The sequence below is a fragment of the Balaenoptera ricei genome, chromosome 9 (genome assembly GCF_028023285.1).
Source record: "Balaenoptera ricei isolate mBalRic1 chromosome 9, mBalRic1.hap2, whole genome shotgun sequence".
Lineage (NCBI taxonomy): Eukaryota > Metazoa > Chordata > Mammalia > Artiodactyla > Balaenopteridae > Balaenoptera > Balaenoptera ricei.
Window position 1 is genome coordinate 113,936,981 of NC_082647.1, and position 24,970 is coordinate 113,961,950.

General features: G+C 42.5%; 1 protein-coding gene across 1 annotated transcript in view; it reads right to left on the reverse strand.

Annotated features, from left to right (window-relative positions):
* The window catches only part of ABCA13 (ATP binding cassette subfamily A member 13), a 326,117-nt gene that overhangs the window by 29,836 nt on the left and 271,311 nt on the right, over window positions 1-24,970 (reverse strand). Inside the window, 4 exon segments of the mRNA XM_059932550.1 lie at window positions 4,353-4,456; window positions 6,852-6,986; window positions 12,517-12,533; window positions 12,536-12,666. Coding sequence (XP_059788533.1) covers window positions 4,353-4,456; window positions 6,852-6,986; window positions 12,517-12,533; window positions 12,536-12,666 — 387 coding nt within the window.

The window sequence follows — 24,970 nt, forward strand, 5'->3', positions numbered from 1 at the left end:
TAAACAAAGTCAAGGTGTTACAACAACGAAAGGAACCTCTGACCATTTACTCAAAAATAAACACCATGTTTCCTTTTGGCAGTTAGGCTGACCGGGACAGAAGTAGGGCAGGTGATGCAGAGGCTTAAGGGTTTATATTGGAGTTTCTCAGATCAGCGTTTGACGGATGAGGTGGAGGAAGTCCTGGTCCCTCTTGGTCAGGCTGATTTTAATTCCTCATAGAGAGTAAATCGGGACCCAGCACTCCTACCCTTGGTGTCCTGCCCCCTGCTCCCCCCGTGGCCCCCCAGGATAAGGAATGGGGGAGGGAGAGGGACTCAAAATTAAAAGGAAACTGCAGTTCAGAGACTTCTCAGCTGACAGCACTGCTTTAGGATCAGGGAACCGATCCAAGGCTGCCCTGCTCTTCATTATCACTGAGTCATTTAGATCTTTGTGTTGCACAAATACAGACAGATTTTTGGAAATAAAGATACATCATTAATGTGAAACCAAATGAACAGGAAGACATAAAAAAGAAATTACAGTGATATGAGAACTGTCTGCAATAATTATTCGTTATATGAAAATTACCAGGAATTTTTAACGTGACACCTGTGTACCCAATCTCAGAATCAACACACCAGCACAGGGACTTCAGTGCTGGCAGAATGACTATAGAAATACAGAGTTTCCTGAAATGGCACAGCAAGAGGGGCACTGGAAGCAAGAACGTGTATACATTATGATAAAGTAGAGAATTTGCCAAATTTAATTCATTTCGATGTAAAATTTTATTTTCAGAGGAGAAACAGAACAAAAACCAAAAAAAAAAAAAAAAAAAAACAAGGTGAGGACTTCTGGCTACGGTCAAGGGTAGACATGGACAGAAGACAACTATGAAACTGGACAAAATGAACAAAAACAATACGTTTCAGAATTCTGGAAACTGACCAAAGGCATATGATAACATAAGAGACAGTTACAGCTGACAAACTGCTGAACCAGGTAAGAAGGGGGTGGTTTGCAGCATTCTGGCTTACAACACGCAGCCCTAGCAGGTGGGCCAGGCTGCGAAGCTCAGCAGCCCCTCTGCCCCTGTTGAAGGGTGCACACACCGTGGACCACCGGGCCACGCCCACACCCAACAACACGGTCAGAATCCCGGCTCTTGCAGAGTCCAGCAAAAGGAAGGGCCAACAGCTCAGGGTCTGGCCTGTGGCCGTGTCATGCATGGAGCCCGTGAGGCTGCGTGTACAGCACGAGAGGCCAGAGAGACCCAAACCAGCCACAGACTCTGCGTGAGCCCAGAGGCCTTCCGCCCGCCACACATGTGCACCCTGCAGAGACCAGAGGAAGCAGGAAAGAGAAAACTGAACCGACTAGAAAACAGCCTGAATTTGGAATGCCCTGACCCACCCTCACGCAGATCGTGGCAGAGACAGAAGAGATCCCTTGTTGGCCTGAGGTGGTCAAGCACAGGCTCTGCCCGGCAACTGGCCTGTATAAAAACAGCGTGATTCTGAAAACCCCAGGCTTTAAAAAATGAAAACAAAATTGAAAAAACCAACTAGGCAGAGGCACCAGGAGCTACTCACTGCAGGGGAAAGAGTTGTCATAGATTCCTCCCAAAGAAACACAAACGAGCCCCAGGTAGGACAACAGAGATCTACATCCAGACACATCAAAGTCGAGATGTTGAGAACCACCGAGAAATCTTGAGAGAGTCAGACAAATGTGACTGATGATGTCGGAACTGCTAGTGGTTGGCTTCTTATAAGAAGCAATGCAGGTGAAAAGACAGAAGGTGACATGTTCATTAGGAAAATGTCAACTAAAACCACACGTCACCAGGATGGCTACAATCAGGAAGATAGTGCTGACAGGCATGTGGAAACACTGAAAACTTCATCACTGTTTCCAGGAATAATAAATGATAAAGACACCTTGGAGAACAGCTCTGCAGCTTCTTCAAGTGCTAAACACAACCTACCATACAACCCAGAAATAGAAATGTGTGTCCAAAGACATGTATGAGACGGTTCACAGCACATTGTACTGAACAGCCGATCTGGGAATGATCCAAAGGGCCACAACGGGTGAGTGAATGACAAATGCTGTCCTGCTGCCCAGTGGACACAGGCCCACTGCTGGGTGCCACGTGGTGACTCTCAGACACATGACAAGTGACAGTCACATACAGACAACTATAGGTCACATGATTCCATGCAGATGAAATACGCAGGAAAGGCACATTTATAGAGACAAAGAGTCAGGGGCAGATGGGGGTTGACTGAGAACAGGCACTAGACACTCCGAGGTGATGGGAATGTCCTGAACTGGGTAGTGGTGACCCAGACTGGTCCACAGTCTGACTGAAACCTCACAGAAAGCTGCACTTAAAGTGGGGAAATTACATGGTATGTCAATTATACCTCAAAGAAACTTTTTAAAAAAATGGTTAGTGGTTAGTCTGACAGTAAAAAATTCAGGAATATCTGGCAACAGGCAAACCATCAGTGAATGAGTGTAAGTTAAAAAAAAAAAGAAGAAGCAGTGGTGTGAATGGCATGGTTTCTTCACAGTGGGCCGACTTTGCCTGGACCTGAAGGGTGGCCACCAGCACTCCCCATGGGACCTGGCTCTGAGCTTTCCTGCGATGGGATCGTGCTCGTGGATTGACAGCGCCAGTGTTATTTTCACGTAAACTGACACTGCTGGAGCCATCAGCAAAGCCCCCGAGACCCACTCAGGGACCTCCCATTTCGAATGATGGGCCGGCTTTGCATTTCACGTCTAGCGACAAGGAGCAGGCCGCTCACGCCAGCTCAGACTTATCGGTTCAGGAACATCTGGGGGTCCCTCCTCCCCCACAGGTCCTGCTAGGAGCCCTCAGCCTGCAAAGTCCCGGCTGGTCTCCACCTGGCCGCTGGCCACAGCTGTGGCTGCAAGAGCAACCTTGCAGAATGAGGGCCAGATGCAGAGCCGGTTGGCTTGTCAGCTGCTATAGAGAGGAGGGTCCCCAGATTGGTGTTTATCTCCTGTCCAACAGGTCCCCATCCATGACTGCAGCATCCCTGGGTGACTTGGGTTCAGGGAACCAGGTGACATTGCTGACACCAGATGCTGCTCTCGCTGTGAATAATCGGCCTTTTGTCTCTGACCCACGAGTCGCCTGTCTCCTGAAAGCATCCAAGAACCCCGAGCGCCAAATCTGTAAGCTTGCAAGTGAGGAAGAATCCCGGATCCTCAGTTCCTGACACTTAGCTCCTCGCACATTTGACTTACAAGTAGGAAGAAAGCACTTGTAAACTCTAAAACCTGATCTCCACTGTAGTACATATACACACACTATATACAAAATAGATAACTAATAACGAGCTACTGTAGAGCACAGGGAACTCTACTCAGTACTCTGTAATGGCCTATATGGGAAAACAATCTAAAAAACAGTGGATATATCTATATGTATAACTGATTCACTTTGCTGTACAGCAGAAGCTAACACAACATTGTAAATCAACTATACTCCAATAAAAATTAATTTAAAATAAAATAAAATAAAAAAAGAATGTTTATGAGCCAAATCACAGCGCTCACTCTCCATCAGGGGACTTAAGAAACCTAAGAATTGCATTGCTATGTGGCCTGGAACAGTGCAGTGTACAGCTAAAAACAAGCCAATGATTTTTTTTTTTTTTTTTTGGCTGTGTTGGGTCTTCATTTCTGTGCGAGGGCTTTCTCTAGTTGAGGCGAGCGGGGGCCACTCTTCATCGCGGTGCGCAGGCCTCTCACTATCGCGGCCTCTCTTGTTGCGGAGCACAGGCTCCAGACGCACAGGCTCAGTAGTTGTGGTGCACGGGCTTAGCTGCTCCGCGGCATGCGGGATCTTCCCAGACCAGGGCTCGAACCCGTGTCCCCTGAATTGGCAGGCAGATTCTCAACCACTGCGCCACCAGGGAAGCCCAAGCCAAAGATTTTGAAATCTCACTGCAAGACTAATTCTGTGGAGATGAAAATATGAGACCCAATTCAGAAATGTGTTGGGTTTTCAATTCAGGTTAGTCTAGTGCTGGGATAAAGGGGCAGAAATGTGGCCGCAGGAGGGCCCGAGGAAGGCTCCCAGCTGTCCAGCAGCGACGGACAGACAGGGTGTGGTAGATGAGGGACCACTGGCTTCAGAGTCCAGCTCAGGCACCCGCTGGTGGAGTGGCCTTGGTTGTGTCCCTCGGTCTCTCTCTGGTCAGTGTCCTGACCTATGTCAGGGGGTGAACAGTGACATCTCCGTGGCAGGGTGGTATTGGGACAGCGGGTCGTGTGGGGAGCACTGCGTCTGGCCTGGGTGCCCCCCAGCTTTGAGGGGCCATGCTCACCTGTGGGAGCTCAGGACCATGGCACAGCCCTCCTGAGCCTCCTTTGTCACCGCCTCCCACAGGTGCCACTTGGAGCAGGGATCCATCTCCGAGCTGGGTTCGTCCTGAAGGAGAGAAAACACAGGGTGAGGGGCGCGGGGAGAACAAGCATCCCCAGTGCGAGGGTGGCAGGCCCAGCCCGGAGGGAACCCCGGCCTCAGCTCCAGGCCACGCTCCACACCCAGCAGAGGCTGGGGCCCCTCATGTGAGCCGGGCCCCCCTAGGGATCTGGGGAGGTAGGCCGGTCTGGATGCACCCCAGCCTCTATAAAATTCCAGAAGGATCTACCCTAGAAAGACGTAGGAGAGCAGAAAAAGGCTTTGTTGATTTCATGTCGTCAAGTAAATTGACATTTCTTGAAACCCGAAGCTTTCTCCTTCAATAAACACTGAAGCACTTCTTATCTGAACCACTTTTGAGAGAGATGTTCCTAGGCTGCATGATGGGTTTCTGTGCTTTTGTAGTCAGGCAGTACCGAACACATTTTTCTTAAGAGCTGAGGGTCATCAACTGCCCCAAAGTAAGAAACAGAAGGAAAGTGGACACAAAATGGCACTGAGCAGGAAAGCAGACACCAGCAAACACGGGGTCTTTTCTGCAAATCGAGTGGTACAGTGTATAGTTAGTTATAAACCAAGTGGACGAAAGGTGTGACCAGGCATTTTTCCCTGAGAGAGTCAGACGCGTCGTTCCCACACAGGTGTCGGCGGGGAGATGTTTGTCTGGTCTCAGGGGAGGACGCTAAGGGCCCTTCAATGCATGTCCGCCACCAGATGCTCTGAACACTCACTGTCACCACCGTCACTAAAGCTCAATGGGGAGGATTTCACGGGCTGCCTTCAAGGGTGCTGATGGGCAGACACTGTCATCAGGACCAGTTCACGCGAGGAGGAAACGTGCACACCACGTGTGGGTCCCCACCCTGGTCGCCACGTCCAAGCCTGGGTGAACCAGGGTGCTGAGAGCAGGGCCGCAGGACGGGAGAAGCTGACTGGCCACGGTGAGCCGGGGACCCGCTCCAGGACAGAGGCCCCATCCCGATCCAGGAGACATGGGAGTGAGGCGGAGCGGGCAGTTTTGCTGAAGGTAAGGAACGGCCCTGTCGGGAACTCTTCAGTGCAAGCCGGCCTTCTTTTGTAAGGAAAACGCGTTCGCAAACTGCAAAATCTTGCAAGTGTTAGGTTTTCGTTACCTGATTTCAGAAGATGCAATTACACAGTAGTCCTTGATTTCGGACCTTGCAAAAAAGCAAGCTTAGTGCAAGTTAAGAGGAAACTGCAGCTCAGATTGCAGAAGACAGTCCACGAACGATGGGGTCAGTTTTCCAACAGAGGTCTTCTGAATCCCCTTTAACTCCCCGCCCTGAAATGCTGTTTCCATTTAATGAACAAGAACAGGAAAAGAAAGAACGCATCTTGTTTCCCATACTTTTCCATGTTCCTCAGACTTTCTACAAGCGCAAAGCCCTGGGAAGCCCTCTAATGATTAGAATCCAGTCTATGGCTCACAAATGATGACTTCTATTTATTATTATTATTATTACTTTAATTTAATTAATTTATTTGTTTATGGCTGTGTTGGGTCTTCGTTTCTGTGCGAGGGCTTTCTCTAGTTGCGGCGAGCAGGGGCCACTCTTCATCACGGTGCGCGGGCCTCTCACTATCACGGCCTCTCTTGTTGTGGAGCACAGGCTCCAGACGCGCAGGCTCGGTAGTTGTGGCTTACGGGCCCAGCTGCTCTGCGGCATGTGGGATCTTCCCAGACCAGGGCTCGAACCCGTGTCCCCTGCATTAGCAGGCAGATTCTCAACCACTGCGCCACCAGGGAAGCCCTCTATTTATTATTTGAATGATACTACTTTTAGCTGTTTTGAAATGCAAAACAATTGGCTCTATTTCTTGACACTTGACCACCTCCAAATCATGTTTCCATCCAGCCAAACTGGATTAATTTCTGTTCCCACATAGATTATAGACAGCCTTGTCCCAAGGCCACTGCCCGCGCTCTGCTCTCCTGCCGGACGCCCTCCCCTCTCCCGCCAGGTCCATCCTGCCCCCTGACCCCCACCCTCAGAATTCCGCACGGACAGAGTCCCTACAGCTCCGACCATCACATCTGCAGGTAGAAAAAGACTTAAAGCAACAGACCAGAGGACAAGCATGCATCGGTTTTCAGATTACAAGTGAATTCTGGTATTCTTTAAAAATATTGTCTTTAATGTTAAAATTGTATCAAATCTTCAGTTGGATAAATAAAAGGGAGTCAAAGAGTCTGTTTTGGTTCTGTAAAATTCCAATGGTATTTTAGGTTCTGTTCAGAAAATGTTGATTTAGGGCCAAACGTTTATTAGTTCAGAAGCCCGATATTGCCAATTTTACACGTCCTCCCTGGAGGAACTCTGATAGGTCAAAGCGTCTTGTTTGCAGACAGAGGTGTGTCCCTGATACGTCCACTACTCGCCAGTAAGAGACGGTCGGGTTTCCCCAGCAGGGCCAGGGCTGTGGGCAGCTTCCTCTGGGTCCCCCCGCTGTAGGTGGACACAGGTTTGTCCACGTGGGCTTCCAGGTGGAGGCGCCTCACGAGGTCCCTGGCCACCTGAAGGAGAGGGGCTCTCTTTGAAGGCACCCCCATCCGCCGAGGGACCCGCCACCCCGTGACACGTGGCTCTGGGCCTGGAGACCTGCTCCCTCCGGCCCCTCCTCTGCCCACCCTCCCACACTCAGCCCAGCTCCTGAAACGCCCCCTCCAGGACACAGTGATGCTGAGGATGAACAGATGGGGCTCTCCTGGATGAAGCTGGGTTTTCTGCACCTGTGAGTCACGGGAGCGACGGCCAGAACCCTGAGCTCAGGGTTGGTGCTCAAGGAGCCGCCTGGGACAGAAATGTGGGGTCCAGGGGGGGCCAGACACACCTCCACACTGAGGTGAGTGACACAGGTGAGGCAAACAACGACAGAGGAGGATCTGAGTGGGGATGAAACCCCGAGAGAGGGGACTTCAGGGGGCAGAGGAGCAAGGGGGAGCCTTCAATATCCCCCAGGAAAGAAAGAGCCCTCTCAGGACACTGCACACCCGGCTCAGTTTACAAAGAAGAGTCAGGGTCCTGCTTATTTGCAACCACTGGGCAACCTCGTAGCGAAACCAGAGGATGGTGACTGCTTGTCACCAAACAGAGCCCCTCGGCCCCAGGGACGCCCCGACCCCCGTACATCGGCAAGGTCGCCACTCCTCTTCCTCCTTGGCCGAGCATCTCACCACTTCTTCATACATCCTTGGAGCCCCAGATCCTTTCATTCTCTCTCCTCAGCAGAAAAAAATCACCCCCCAGCCCCACCTTAGCTGCTCTGCACTCAGTTCTGTCTGCTTCTGGGCTGGACTGGCTCCTCTGGGAGCTGAGATGAAGAAACTTCCTTGTTTCCATCTATGCGTGATTTTAAAATGTTGTACACTGTTTTACTTAACTCTTGTGACCCTAGAAGTATTAACAAAGATTTGGTTTTTTCAATATCATCATGGAACCAAATTGGTCAAGACTGTATCATAATTCAAATATAAGAGAAGTGGGAAAAACTCTACAGGACTCTGGAGGTGGGCTAACGAGTGTGCATCTTAAATAATCCAATACAGCAGAACTTTAAACCAATGTACATACTTTTTTGGATAAATACATAAAAGTTGGGATAGTAATGATGATAGTGATAATTACAACAGTGAAATACTAAGGACTTCTAAAAAGATTAGGATAATATTTATGCCACCCAATAAAAAACTCTCAACATAAACTGCTCTATCACTTAATTGTGCAACCTCAAAATGACCCTGAGAGAATTAAGAGTCTCAAGGACAGGCCTAGCTGTCAAAAAGTATAAGTCAAGGAAGTGCAGATTTCAAGACCCCAGAGATTCCTGAAGATGGTCTCAAATCCCCTGATATCTGCCAAAGAACATCATCTTGAAGTCAGTAGTTTGTTCTTCTCGGAAATAACATCGGTCTCCCAGATTGGTTTATAGGTACTATCCTTATCCACGGCTCCATTCAGTTTAGTAATTTCAATTAACATAAAGTAAATAAAATGGATTGAAATAAATAAAATGTTGTTCAAACAAAACAAGTGATTCAAGACAAGCAAATAAAAAGAAGTATGAAAGGCACTGCTGTGAGAGGAATGAAGAGAGGTGACGGCTGGCATTGCGAGAATCAGAGAGGTGTAGATTGTGGTCATGTTTCCCTTGGACAGGGTCTTCCAGAGAATAAGACCAGCCCACAGGTGGACATTCGCATGGAAGAGGAAGGAAGGCAGCCAGGGAGGCTCCCTGCAAGAGGAGGCTCTGTTCACTGAAAAAGGATGAACCCAGGAAGGTCAGAGCCAGCTGGGAGGCTTACCTTAAGGAAGGCAGTGCCACCTTCCAGGTCAGAGTCAGCTGGGAGGCTCACCTTTCTGGAAGGCAGTTCCACCTTCCAGGTCAGAGTCAGCTGGGAGGCTCACCTTTCTGGAAGGCAGTGTCACCTTCCAGGTCAGAGTCAGCTGGGAGGCTCACCTTTCTGGAAGTCAGTGTCACCTTCCAGATCAGAGTCAGCTGTGGGGCAGCAAGAGTGACACACTGGGAAAATGACATTTTAGGTTATTTTTAGATCCATAGAAATTGTACCAAAAAAGAGTGGAAATATGTGTATGTATTAGAAAGAAATGTTATTTCACTGCCATCCTCCTAATTCAAAGGCTAGCAAAACATAAATAAAAACTGATAAACAGAAAAATGAAACAATCATAAAAGTACAGCCTGTTGCTATAGAAAATGCACTTCAGAATAAGTGAACTTTTGAATAAACCTGCCAAACTATGATTGATTATTTTCATGAAACCAGGAAACACATGTCATGTTTTTCCAATTTCACAAAAGGTTAAGTGTTACAGCCTGAAAATTCTGGACTGGTTAACCACGCAAAGGAATCCAGAATATACAGGAACAGATATTGGTTTGATCTGCTTTCTGAATGTCATGTTTTCACAAAAATATCTGAAAATGGTCTAATAAGATGTGTTTTGTTGCAGTCTTTCCTGCACTCAGGACCTTGTCAAAATAATGGCAAACGTAATGCCTTAGCAATTGTGGTTGCAAAATACTATCTAAACACCAAACTGTCAATAGTTAATGGACTCTCTCTATGCTATTAGGCACATTTTTGCCATAAATTCTAGAAATTGTATTGCACTTAAGGCAAGAGTTTGGGATTATTCATCTTTATAGCCCCAATCTCTAATCATCTTTGAGATGATTAGACATGATGGGACTTTTTAAAATATCACTGGAATCAAAATAAATTGCTCAGAGATTCCCACATTCATCCATTCGATTCCAAAGCCAAAATTTTTCCACTAGCACATGTGTTGGCCACACTGAAATTCTCCATGAGATTAAAGATTAAAATGAAGTGCTAAGTAAGAATTTAAGGATTTAAGGCAGAAACGCCTTTCTTCTGACTCTTTCTGACTCTTTCCTCCTGGTCCCCATCTCTCCTGTAATAATTTCTAGCTCCTTCTAACAAAGCCGTGAATAGAAGAAAACTTTGGGAGAAAAGTAATATCTGTAGAGAAGATAAGTAGTGAGATGCAGCAGGAGTTTTCCTGATAGGTATTTGAAGGCATTAACAAAGGCCAGATGGCTAAGGGTTGCACCTCATCTCTTCCAGGGAAAACAAAAATACAGAAATTCCAGCCCTCATCCCACTGGCAGTGGGATGCTTTTGGTATGACTCTAACCCTGAAATTATCTTACACACTTCTCTAGCAATCCAGACCATGTTGTTATAATCATTTTGTTATAACTTGTTATAAGTTTTGTTTAATCAGGTTAATTGAATTCAGGCTCATACATGGACACTGTCCAACACTATGTAGTATGGACAGTGGGGGGAAAATTAAAATGATTACACCAACCTGCCAAGCCTAAGTTCAAGCTGAATGAAGACAGCATCCTTTTCTCACCTAACTGAACTTCTGGAGGGTCGGGTAAGTGAGTGAGTGATATGTAGGACAGACCAGTCCGCTGGGGCCAGATGTGAGTGAGGACCCTGGGTGAGCTCTGAGCAGGGACGCTTGGAGGAGGGCCATCCCGAAAGACCTTCCCCAAAGCAAGAGGGGCTCTGTCTCCCAGAATCACAGAGGAGACAACTGTGGGTGCCGTGTGGCAGTGGGGACAGGTGGCACCTGGGGAAGAGGACCCAGGTGACAGCACACACGCTGGGAAAGTGTCCTGCCAGATCTGGGAGTCCTGAAACCCAGGGCCAGTCAGAGGAGCCCACACATAATCTCATGTGGTTTCCACTTCTTCAGCCACCAAAGGGGTGCAGAAAACCAGATGGAGCCATTCAGCGCCCTGGAAGCTCCTCCTCACCCAACCAGCCACCTGAGCATGCCGAGAACACCACACTGGAGCCAGATCATCTGCCCTCAAAACAAACTCCCACATTCCAGCCAGGGACTTGGGCGGTTTCCTATCCCACCACTTCTGAAATGCGGCATAAGCATCTTACCCACCTCCTATGGCTGCTGTAAGACAGAACAGTGCCTGACCCAGCATAAACAAACTATTGTTTTCTGTTATTTTATAATAATCTCTCTTGTCACCCAGTGATAAGCTCGCTGGAACAGATATGCCTGTTCTATATTTCAAATATTTCCAAAATCTACAGGAGAGGGAAATTTGCCATCAAGGGAGCTGACTCCTCTGGAAACACATGTGCTGACGTCCTAGAAGCCTCTGAGCAAGCAATAATCCTGTTTGCAAAATCAGTTGTGGTTTCCTGAAAGAAGTGAAGCCAGTTCCTAACTGGCAACCGTTAAGCCGTTAGACAGCTGAGGATCAAAAGCAATTGCCCTGGATGACAGCAAGGAGCAAGCCTTACTGTATTAACAAAAGCACTTTCAAAGGGCACGTTTCCCCCGGGACAGCGGAGGGGCAGCTTAGAGCGTTTGCCAAGCCTCCACCTCTCTAATCAGAAACCAGCCAGGCGAGCTGACGGAGATAAACACCCATTAAAGACAGGGCCAGCGAGTAGCCCCAGGTGTCAAGAGCTGCTTAACTGCAGTGAGCAGGGTCCTTTGGGTGGACACTTGTCTTGGCTCTATTGAGGTGGGAGGTGGTGAATGGACCAGGACCCCTCCGGGGACGTGGAGAGATCTCATTCTGGTTTCACTTAGAGTCACAGAACAAAAATAAGAAAGGAAGGCTGAGGCACAACACAGCAGCACACAGAATGTATCTTCACGGGCTGGTGAAGGAGACGGCTGTGGGTTTGTCTCCTGGGAACCCCACGATGCTCCATCTCCTGCAGAAGCTCACTGAAAATGCATCCCATACGCCTCTTACTTCTGCTCCAAGTTCAGAATCCAGACATGCAAGCAGCACCGCACACTCCCCACAGTGAGGCGGAGAAGGTAAAACCTCTCCTGCGCACCTGCCAGTCCCAGGCCGCCCAACTGGACCGAGCTGTCAGTCAAGGCTGTCAGCCCCGCCTCGCTGGCTGCGGCTGGAGCCAGACAGAAGGGCAGCTGCCTCGGGTTCTCTTGGTGGTCCCTGCCCTCCCCACCTCCCACAGATGGGGGCTGGCTCTGCGGCTACCCGAGGCCTCCGTCCCCCTGAGGCCACCACCCCACATCCCGCCGAAGGAGGCCAGGCATGCGCGCTGGCAGCCCACCCGGCAGGAAGTCATCCTTTCCAACCACCCACCGAGTCCACATGCGGTATGAGCCCTTCTCCGCAGGGCCTGGGGATCCTACTCTATGATGTTTGCTCCTGAATACAAATTAAGAGCCCAGTAAGTGTAAAAGATGCTTCGGGGGGAAACTGTGTAGGAAACAAAACTGCAGGTGACGGTATGCTTTCCCTCCTACCCACCACTTCCTCTCCGCGCAGGGACCTATTCTAAATATACAACATGAATAGGACGTAGACATACTTGATTGTGTTTCCTTCAGCATCATCATACTGGAAATATGTTTCAGGGACATTTATTTGATACTGCAGTTCCTTGTCACAGGACGAGAGAGCTCTGTTGGGACTGGGGGTGTTGCCAAGCATTCTTCTGCGGGTCCCTCTTTCTGGAAACCCTCAGAGGCTCTTACTTTGGGGATGCACTGCACGGAACCCCACTCAGGCTGCAGTAATAATGCAGGTGTTCCCAGCTGGTCAGGAGCTCGTCCAGGGCGTCCTGCTGCGGACAGTAGCCAACGCGGATGCCGGCTGTGCCAGCAATAGCCAGATCCACATCCTCTCTGCCATGAGAAGCAGCAGCAGCACTGTCCAGAAAATTCGACTTTCCAGACAAACATCACCCATTTCTTTCTTTTTTTAAAACATTTTTATTTATTTATTTATTTATGGCTGTGTTGGGTCTTCGTTTCTGTGCGAGGGCTTTCTCTAGTTGCGGCAAGCGGGGGCCACTCTTCATCGCGGTGCGCGGGCCTCTCACTGTCACGGCCTCTCTTGTTGCGGAGCACAGGCTCCAGACGCGCAGGCTCAGCAGTTGTGGCTCACGGGCCTAGTCGCTCCGCGGCATGTGGGATCTTCCCAGACCAGGGCTCGAACCCGTGTCCCCTGCATTGGCAGGCAGATTCTCAACCACTGCACCACCAGGGAAGCCCATCCATTTCTTAAATCTGGCTTATCAATCAGAAGTTAGTTGCAGTTTGTCTAACGCAATTAATTGGGCTCAAGGAATGAGTAGCAGCCCCTGTGTCCGTAGGACAGACTCGGCTCTGAGGCCACGATTGCTCTGGATGTTAAAGAACATGCATAAGACACTCAGCTTCATAGCCGTCATCTGGCAACCATGGCTACAGCTCAATAAATGGCCATCATGGCTATTATTCCCCAACCAAACACCTAATAAATCATTCAGTATCAGATTTTTTTAAAAAGCATTTTTATGATAACAATATTATATATCTGTCATTGAACATACAAAAAAATAGGAACCTAAAAAGAAAAATTCATGGTCCCAGCCCTCAGTAACATCTACCATTGACGTTTTAGTGTTAATCCTTTAAGTGCAGCTATGCTCCACGAGTGCAGGGTGAGAATTATACAAAACCATATGTACTCAAAGGAAAAGAAGTCTTGCTCTATTTCTAATTTTAATATTAATATATACTCATCATGGAAATTTGTAAACTACTCAAATGTGATCACATTTAAACTTTTAAACTATTCAAGATCACATTTCACATGAAACATTGACGTGTTTCTATGCATTTTTACACAAATGAAATCATAAAGTCTGTAAAGATTCTTGAGAACACTCCAGAAAGGAAAATTCCTATTTCCTAAATGGAAAATAAAGAAAGACTTGCTGAGAAATCGTGACTGCTACAGAGGCTATTATGAGCGTCTCTCATTAAAAAAAAAAAAAAAAAAAGTTAATCTAGTAATTCAGTGTTTATTAATAGTTTATTGGGTTGGCCAAAAAGTTTGTTAGGGTTTTCCATAAGAAAAACTCAAACGAACTTTTTGGCCAACCCAATAATTTTTTTAAAAGTGGTACATGCACCTGGTGACAAGCAAACAATGCAAGAAAACTTGACTTTGAGTAAAATTTTGTGTAAAATTTTAAGTTCCCCACTTCATTTTGCTTTTTCTTCCTAATCTTGTAAACATTACTCCTTCAAACTTGTTTTCCCCTTAATTTCATCTAGCAAAAGTTTATTTCAGCCTGATTTTTGCTACTCTACAGAAAAATTTTTTTTTCTGTTCAGTCACTCTTAAGAATTTTCTTTATCAGTGTATTTAAGAGATTTTACAGGAAATATATTGGTGTGCATCTTTTTCAGCAACTTTACTGGAATACTACAATTTTGTGATCTCAATATATAATATCAGGCTTTGTTTTGAACCACTACTTCTGGAAATATTTCACTCAGTAACTTTATTTTTCTATCCTCTCTTTTCTCTTTCATGGCAGTAAAATACGTATAATACAAAATTTACCATTTTAGGCATTTTAAGGTGTAAAATTTAGTGGAGTTTTAAGAGAATTTACGATTCTATGCAATCATCGTTGCTATCTAGTTCTAGAACATTTTCAATATCCCAAAAGGAAACCCACAACTCTACAAAAAAACAATAGAAGCCTTAATTAAACAGTCAGGAGACCAGCAGGGGAAGCTCTCGTGCCCTGTGACAACAGCAGAGCTGACAGAAGAAGAAAGACTCTGCTTCTCTCCAGGTGAGGACTCAGCCAATGGAAAGCTGTGAGCTCTTTGTTTACTACACCTGCCCACCTTCCCTTCCCTTCCCTTCCCATCTATAAAAGCATTCTCTCCATTTCTGCAGGGGAACTTGTAAATGGATGGCCAGGGCTGCAGACCCCAAATTGCAATTCCCTGATGATCCCGAAAAACCCACTCTTGCTGGAGAAATAACCAGCAGTCTATTTGTTCTATTTGTTTTAGGTCAACACGCATGTATTAGTCACTCCTCATTTCCCTGTCCCTCCAGCCCCTGGCACCCACTAATCCACTTTCTGTCTCTGTGGGTTTGCCTGTTCTGGATAATTCACTGTAAACTGAATGAAAAATATCTGGCTTCTTTCACTTAGCATGTTTTCAAGGTTTATCAACAATATAGTACTTTGTTATATTTTCTTTTAATGGTAAAAATGCACACTGCATTTTTTTTAAATCACCACTTTCCATCTTGTAGATGTTAAAACTAAACCCCACAGGCACAGCTGGCCCCAAATTGACCACAGAACTGGTTCTAACACCTCTATATGTCCCATACAAGTCCACCATTGTTTTCATGCTTTGACACTTACGGACAAAGATAAAAGAACTATATAAAAAGGAGGAGAGGAGGTAATTATTTTTTAATTAATAAGCTTAATTTTTAGAGCAGTTTAGGTCTATGGGAAAGCTGCACAGAAAGCACAGGAAGTTCCCATATAACCCTCTCCTCTCACCTGGAATCTCCCCTGTTATTATCTTCATTGCTATGGCACATTTGTTAAATCTGGTAAATCAATATCGATACTCTCATTAACTCCACGTTAATGTCCATACTCCACTTTAAGGGTCTTGTGCTGAATATCCTATGGGTTTTGTGAGATTCATGATGTCAGGTACCCACAGTATCACACAGAACAGTTTCACTGCCTCCAAGTCCTCTGTGCTCCACCTGGTCACCCCTCCCTCTTTCCCGGCAACCACTGATCTTTTACTCTCTTCATAGTTTTGCCTCTTACAGATCATCATATAGTTGAAATTATAACAGTATGTAGCCTTTTCAGATTGGCTTCTTTTTCTTAGTAATATGCATTTAATACTGAACTGTACTCCTAAAAATTGTTAGGATAGTAAAGTTTATGCTGTGTGTGTTTTAAAACAATTTTTAAAAATGATATGCTATGCAAACTGTATCCAGAAGCATGTTGGAGTGGCTATACTAGTATCAGACAAAATAGATTGTAACAAAAAACTTGATACTAGACACACAGAAAAACATTTTATAAAATGTTTATAAAATGTAAAAGCATCGATTCCTTAGGAAAACATAACAACTATTAGCATGTTTTCAGCTTAGAACAGAGACCCTTAATACATGAGGAAAAACTGACAGAAGTAAAGAAGAAATAGACAATTTAACAATATCAGTTGGATTATTCAATACATCACATTTAATAATGGATTGAAAAATCAGGCAGAAGATCAAGAAGGATACGGAGGACCTGAGCAACACTCTAAACCAACTGGACTAAGAGACTTTTCAGAACACTTCACCCACGACAGCAGATGTACGTTCCTTCCTGATGTTCATGGAACGTTTTCTAGATAGAACATTTGTGACCTCATGAAACAAACATCAATAAATTTTAAAGAACTGAAATCACAGAATATATGTTTTCTGACTACAATAGAATGAAATTAGAAATCAGTAATAGGAGGAAATTTGGGAGGACCGCAAATATGTAAAAATTAAATAACATGCTCCCCCCCCAAAAAAAATAGGCCAAAGAAAGAACTGAAGGAAAATTCTAAAATACTTTGAGATGACTAAAACAAATGTACAACGTATAAAAATTTATGGGATCCATCTAAAGGAGTGCATATAAGGAAAGATATAGCTGTAATATATATATTAAAGAAAGTCCATTTCAAAACAATAACCTAACATTCCCCATAAGAAATTAGAAAAATTACAGAAAACTAAATTTAAAACAATCTGAAGAAAAATAAAATAAAATTACAACAAAACTTAATATAAAAGAAAATAGGAAAAATAAAACAATAGGGAAAATCAATAAAACTAAATGTTGGTTCTTTGAAAAAAAATTAACAAAATCTACAATTCTTTGGCTAGACTGACCAATAAGAAAGGAGAAAAGATTCCAATTACTAAAATCAAAAATTAAAGAGAAGACATTACTATTCAATATTAAACTTACAGAAATTAGAAAGATTTATAAAGGAACACTATAAATATTGCAGGGCAAAAAATTAGATCCCCACCCCACCCTATAAATAAAAATCAAGTCACAATCAATCAAAGACCTAAATGTAAAAGCCAAAACTATAAAACTCGTAGAAGAAAACATACATATCTATATCTTCCTAACTTTGGATTAGACAATAGTTTCTAGACACAACACAAAAAGCATAGCATAAGATAGAGTCTATCTAGACTCCACTAAAAAAACTGTTAGAATGAGTGATCAAATTCAGTAAAGTTGCAGGATACAAAATCAGTATACAAAAGTCAGTTATGTTTCCATACAATAACAACAAACTAACAGAAATAGAAATTAAGAAACCAAGCGCGGGGGGTGGGGGGGGTGGTGGTGATAGTGGTGGGATGAATTGGGAGACTGGGATTGACATGTATACACTGATGTATATAAAATGGATAACTAATAAGACCTGCTGTATAAAAAAAAATAAAGAAAATTCAAAAATTCAAAAAAAAAAAGAAACCAAGTGCATTTACAACTGCATCAAAAAAATATAATACTGAGGAATAAATTTAACCAAGGAAGTGAAAGATCTGTATAGTATAAGATATACAATGACAACTATAAGATATTGATGAATCAGAAGAAGAAGACACAAATAAATGGAAAAATATTAATATTCCATGTTAATAGATTGGAAAAATTAATATTGTTAAAATATCCATAATACCCAAAGCAATCTACAGATTCAATGCAATCCCTATCAAAATACCAATGGCATTTTTCACAGAAATAGAAAAAAAATCCTAAAATTTGTAGGGGACCCCAGAAGACCCTGAATAGCCAAAGCAATCTTGAGAAAGAAGAACAAAGCTAGAGGCATCACATTTCCTGATTTTAAACTATTTTACAAAGCTATAGTAATCAAAAAAACTATTGTGTTGGCATAAGAACAGACACATAGACCAATGGAAGAACACAGAACCCAGAAATAAACCCACCCATATATGGTCAATTAATTTATGACAAAGGAGCCAAAAATATACAATGGGGGAAAGGACAGTCCCCTCAATAAAAGATGTGTGTTGTAAAAACTATATAGACATGCAAAACTGTATAATATGCAAAAAGAATGACACTGGATCTCTATCTTACACCACATTAAAAAAAACAACTCAAAATGGATTAAAGACTTAAATTTAAGACCTAAAACTATGAAACCTTTAGAATAAAACATGATGAATAAGTTCCTTGACATCAGTCTTGGCAATGATTTTTTGGATTTGACACCAAAGCAAAGGCAACACAAGCAAAAATAAACAAGTAATACTTCACCAAACTAAAAGGCTTCTGCACGACAAAGGAAACCATCAACAAAATGAAAAGGTAATCTACTGAATGTGAGATAATATTTGCAAACCATATAGCTGATAAGGGATTAATATGCAAAATACATAAAGAACTCACACAACTCAATAGCAAAAAAACAAACAATCTGATTTTAAAATGAGCAGAGGAACTGAATTTTTCAAAAGAAGACATACAAGTGGCCATATAGGTACATGAAATGATGCTCAACATCACTAATCATCAGGGAAATGCAAATCAAAACCACAGTGAGATATCATCTCTCACCTTTAGAATGGCTGTCATCACAAAGACAAGAGACAGCAAGTGCTGATGAGGATGTGGAGAAAAGGGAACCTTTGTGCACTGTTGGTGGGAATGTAAACTGGTACAGCTACCACTGAAAGCAGTATGGAGATTCCTCAAAAAGTTAAGAACAGAACTACTATATGAGCCAGCAATTCCACTTCTGGGTATATAGCCAAAGGAAATGAAAACACGTTATCAAAGAGATATCTGTTCATTACAGCATTATTCACAATAGCCAAGATAGGGAAACCACCTAAGTGCCCAACAACAGATAAATTTGGAAAAAAAAAATATACGTATAGGAATATTATTATAATAATGTTCCATATACACAATGGAATATTATCCAGCCATGAGAAAGAAGGAAATACTGCCATTTGCAACAACATGGATGGACCTCGGGGGCATGATGCTGAATAAAATAAGTCAGACAGAGAAATATTCCATAGTGTCACTTACATGTGAAATATTTGGGGGAAAAAAAAAAAAGAAAGCAAACTCACAGAGAGTAGAAAAGTGGTTCCCAGTGTCTGGAAGTAGGGAAAAATAGGGAGAGGTTGGTAAAAGGGTACAAACTTTCAGCTGTAAATGAACAAGCTCGAGGATCTAATGTAAAACATAGTATCTATAGCTACAACACAGTTCAATTATATAATTAAAATTTGCTAAGAAAGTAGAACTTAAATGTTCTTACCAAACTATAACAAAACTATAATAAATATGTGAGGTGATGCATGTTTTAATTAAGTAGATGGGAGAAATCCTTTCACAATGTATATATATCAAATCATCACCATGCACATTTTAAATATCTTACAGTTTCATCAATTATACCCCAATAAAGCTGAAAAAAATACAAAAAGATAAATTGTATAACATCAAAATTTATTTATTTTTGTTTCCAAGGACACTATCAAGAAAATAAAAAGACAACTGTACAATTGGAGAGAATTTTTATAAATCATATATCTAATAATGGGCTGATCCTAGAATGTAAACAACTCGTACAACTCAAAAGAAAAATAAAAGGAACTCAATTTTTAAAATGGTAAAAGGATCTGAATATATATTTCTTCAAAGAAGATGTACAAACAGACAATAAGCATAGAAAAAATTGTCAGCCTCATTAGTCATTAGGGAAACACAAATCAAAACCATAATGAGGTACCACTTCACATCCACTGGGATGGCTATAATCCGAAAAATGAACCATAATAAGTGTTGGTGTAGATGTGGAGAAATTAGAACCCTTGTATATTACGATTGGGAATATAAGATGGTGCAGCTGCTTTGGAAAACACTTTGGCAGTTCCTCAAATATTATGCTTAGTTAGCTAGCTATACGACCCAGTAATTCCACTCCTGGTTATACACTCAAAAGATGTGAACACTTATATCTAGATAAAATGTGTACAATAATGTTCATAGAAGCATTACTCATAATAGCAAAAAGGTAGCGAACTAAATGTCCTTCAGTGGATGAATGGATAAACAAAATTTGGTAGATTCCTACCATTCGGTATTGTTCAGTCATAAAAAGGAGTGAAGTAGTGACACAGGCTACAACACAGATACACCCTGAAAATATGCCAGGAGAAAGAAGCTAAACACAAAAGGCTATATTTTGTGTGAGTCCATTTATATAAAATGTCCAGAATAGGCAAATCCATAGAGGCAGAAAGTAGATTAATGGTTGCCAAAGGCTGGGGGAGGACAGACAACAGGGAATGGCTGGTGTTTGTTACAGGGTTTCTTTTCAAAGTGATGAAAATGATATGGAATTAGTAGAAATAATTGCACAACTTTGTGAATTACTACAAACCACTGAATTGCTACACTTAAAAGTGTGAATTTTATAGTATGTGAATCATATCATGACAGTTTGTCCTTATCTACAGAGGCTGAAAATGCACCTGCTCTATAGGAACAACTGTGTTCCTTAATATGTATACAACCTGAATACCTTCACGTGTTCACCAGCAAATGCTCAAGAACATCCACAGTGCATATCCGTCAATACTAACCAAAGCGAACTACTGCAACACGTAACAACATGTATACATCTCATAAACGCCATATTGTCGAAAAGAAGCCACTCACCAAAGAGCATACTCTGCATGACTCCATTTATATAAAGTTTACAAACCGGCAAAACTATAATATATGGTGATAGATGTCAGAACAGTGCTTTAGTTTTGATAGGGTCTTGACTGAGTTCATGATAGGAACTTCTGGGTCCTGGCAATGGTCCATTTCTTTCTTATATGCTTATATAGATGGGCTAACATGAAAATCCATCAAGCCTTACACTGAGGATTTTTAGGTAGCTTTAAATATCTCAATATAAAGTTTACATTTTTAAAATTGCGGTACATGTTAATTTACAAAACTCCTAACACAATGTTTAGTGTTTAAAAAGTTTTACCTTAAGTTCTGCTGGAAAAAGTTTTCATGGTTTCCTATAACAACTTTCCCCATCTCAGCTAGTTTAAAGATACAATGCTTGTACAAATTTAAACATTCGAAACCATTTAAAGAGATGGGATAGCTCTTTAAATTACCCTTTTCAGTGTTCAGTGGCCCCAGGGCACTTCCTGCCTCTGCACTGCATGGACCACACCTGCACCTGTCCCTTTCCAGTTGGTGTCTCTGCACTTCGGAATAGGTGAACAGTTCTGAGGAGGTGAGTGAGGGGGGTGCAGGGAGCGACGGAAAGAGGCTGGTGTCTACGCATCACCTAGTGCAGTGACTGCTGCCTAGTTTCTAGTTACACGGGAGTATAGTCTTTAACCAAGGACAAGATTTCACATGGAGTGAAATAAAGAGCTTTTCCCTCTCCTTTCGGAGCGGGGCATCTCCCATCTGCTATGCGATTAAGACCTTTGCATTTGCTTTGAGTTAGTAGGAATCATCTTGTCACTCACATCTATCTGTCCTATAGTTTTTATTATGAATTGGTATCCATCCTTGTGGGGCTCCTGAACCACAGTGGAGCTAGAGACTCAAAGAGCATTAAAGACACATGAAGTCAAAGCATGTCCTGGTTTCCCTAACTCTATTTCATTAGCTTAAATACCTGCTGCTCTGTGAATAGAGAAAATTTCTTATCAAAATTTGGGGGAAAATAAGGGTCTAGAAGAGATCAACCTGACACCTCAAGGTTCATTTTCAATGACATCATGTTATAATCCAGATGGACACACTAAGAGGGCACGGCCTTGTGACAACGTGCGAACAAAAGGGCGTCGTATGACAGTGATGCTCTGCAGTGAGGCCAGAGTTTCAGGACCAAACCAGAGTTCATTCTAACCGACCTAAAAGATGAGCCCATGGATATAAATCTCCCAGTGATGCTAAACAAACACTTTCTAAATCAAAATCACTGTCAATCACATCTATGTGCTATTAGTAAATGCTCACATCTATTTTTTAGTTTCCACATGCTTGCATTTCAGCTACCTCAACCTCATAAAGGAGGTCATAACACTCTGTATGCTTTATGCTCCAGCACCTATCAGAAAGGCAAGACATTTTTCAGTAAAAGGTCTGACAAAAATGAACTTCAAGTGGCTTTTATCACAATGCATGCTGACTAGTTTTTATTTCTCTTTATTTAATGATATAAGAGATCAAGAATTTCTGGAAATTAAATAAAATGTTTGGAGCATTCTGAGAGACCTTTGCCAAGCCAATGGTTTAATATTTGAAAAGGTTTTACCGAGATTCCACTCTTCACTTCAGGCATCTAATTTTCTTTGTATTATCAGCAGATTGTAAGCTGCCAAAGTAGGTCAAAAAGAGCCAAGAAAGAACCGTTCAATGACCCTGGTTTGATTTGCTTTCCCATCAGTATTTTAAACCTGTTTGTCTTCAAAATGCTTGATGTTTTGCTGCCACCATCCACATTTCACTGCAAGTTTACCCACTAATTCACCCCATGTCCTGCTGTCAGGTAAGTGCAGGGCTGCTTTCCCGATTGACTCCTGGGTCACTGGACTGTTTGTGAGCCAGTCTCACTGCCTCCTGGACATGAGCCCTGAGTCAGGAGAAGCCCCTGAGCCCAAGAACAAACCCAACAACTGGATTTCCGGGAGCTGAACCCCCATAACGACTTGACACGGTTTTAGAAAGAATATGATGCTGACATGTTGCTTTGTTTCTTAAATAGGAATTAATAAGATGTTTTAACTCCTTCTCTGAAGACCAGAATAAAATCATTACCCAGGTTCGGACCTAAACACACAGACACACAACACAAACACACAGACACACACATTTTAAGTAATGTCCTTTCAAAACAGTAAAATGATACTTATTTATATTTTCATATGGCTGAGATTTCACCTTCTTGCCCAAGACAATGCTAGGAACTTCTGGCAACAAAGTGGCTCATTACCTTACATGCATTCCTCATGCACACACCTTCTGTCTACTCATTCACTCCAGGAAGAGATGAAGTTAATGCATCAAAGACTTGTTTCTAAAGAACAAACGCTAGCTTCTGCCTGTCACCTGTTCAACTGTCACTCAGACTGTCCATTGCACGCTTTTTCACTTGATATTTCACTATTTACAACACATGCTGGTCCACTTCAAAACCAACTGACACCGGTAGCACCGCTCAGTCCTCAGCATTGTTTGACCAAACACACCTCCTCCTCAGGTCAGGGGTAAAGGTCAAGTAAGTCATCGGTGAGGTCACAGAATCAGGACAGTAAATCTGAGGGTCACTGGTTCATAGGATAATTATCTGCAATATGCCCTGCACTTATGTGTACTTATGTGGATTCAAATTATATTAAATGCACTATGAATTCCATGATAGATCTTGTCAGGAAGAGTGTTTTTTCAATTTAAACAGTTCAAATTATTCCAGTGGTGGGTATCTCTAATGTTTAAAATTATACAAAGAATCTTCATATAAATACTAAAATCCAGGTCATTTACAAAAAATTGACAGATTGAGAATGTTGGTATAACTATTCTCTACTTAATATTTTGAATATTTTTTTAACATCTTTATTGGAGTATAATTGCTTTACAATGGTGTGTTAGTTTCTGCTTTATAGCAAAGTGAATCAGTTATACATATGCATATGTTCCCATATCTCTTCCCTCTTGCATCTCCCTCCCTCCCACCCTCCCTCTCCCACCTCTCTAGGTGGTCACAAAGCACGGAGCTGATCTCCCTGTGCTATGCGGCTGCTTCCCACGCAAGAACAGGCAAATTTGCCGTGGTTTTTATTTTCTCAAAGTGAGATTTTAAAATAATTCCTACATTAGAAGTATAAGTTATTTTACCGTCATGTGTCAAAATCTACTGAGTCACTATCATAACAAAAAAACAAGTTGCAAATAATACTGTTAGCAAGAAAGCTTCAAACTGCTAATAAGCTGTTGATAAACAGTAGCTACAATATGATAATGCCTCAATTTTATAGCATTCTTTAAAGTCTTCAGTCTTTCAGAAATTTTAACATGTTTTTCCTTAAGAAAAAGAAAAACAACATAGAGAATTCAAGGGTGTTATTATTTTACATATTTAGAGGACAGTGTATCCTGTATAAGTGATACACTGTCCCACATGGAGATGCCGGTAAGGTCTGGGAGCCAAGTCCCACCAAAGCCTCTGGCTGTTGTCCAGTTCTCACTCCGAGATCAGTGATACCATATTGCCTTTCCCCAAAAAACACTAGGAGTAAAAAGCTGAAAGGAGAAAACCCATTGAAAAAGAAGAGAGAGGGTGATGTCTGGAATTGAGAATATACGAATTTTGCTATTGTTTATTCTGAGGAGATAATAGAGTCCCTATAAAGAAGTATAAAATTAAGCATTATACATAGTTATATTTGTAGAAGAAACTGGAGAAGCTAAACACCGTCTGAAAGCACTCCAAATTGGCAAAAGAAAGGGGGGGCCGTGCAGAAAACAAAAAACGAGCATTCAACAAAAACAAACAAAAACAGACCAAGAAGAAACAAGGCATACGAAAATTTCCTGTTGAACAAAATAAAACCAGCCAAAAACAAAACATCATACAACTTTGAAACGTCAAAGTCAAAGCTCTTTCCAAAAAGAAAAATCAAATGACTTTGCCAAATATCTGGAAAATAACAAAAATGAAGTCATGTGGAAAATTATCGAGAACAATGGTCAGAGGAAAGTGCATGGATTTAAATTTTTTCAGTAACAGAGAAGAAAAAATTGGAATTAACTACTTAAGCATCATACTAAAAAAGCTAGAAAAATTTATAAAGGAAATTTGGAGGAAAGAATAAAGTAGAAATTAAATAATTAGGAAACAAAACATTGTAGAACAAATAAATAGGTGATTTCATGAAAAAAAGTAGACAAATCAGCCATTCCTCTGGGGGAAAAAAAAGGTAAACATCACAAAATGTGACATAAAAATGGTGACATTACAAATATAGAGGAAATTAAAACAATAAGAAGACATTATTTTGCACATATCAAAGCAA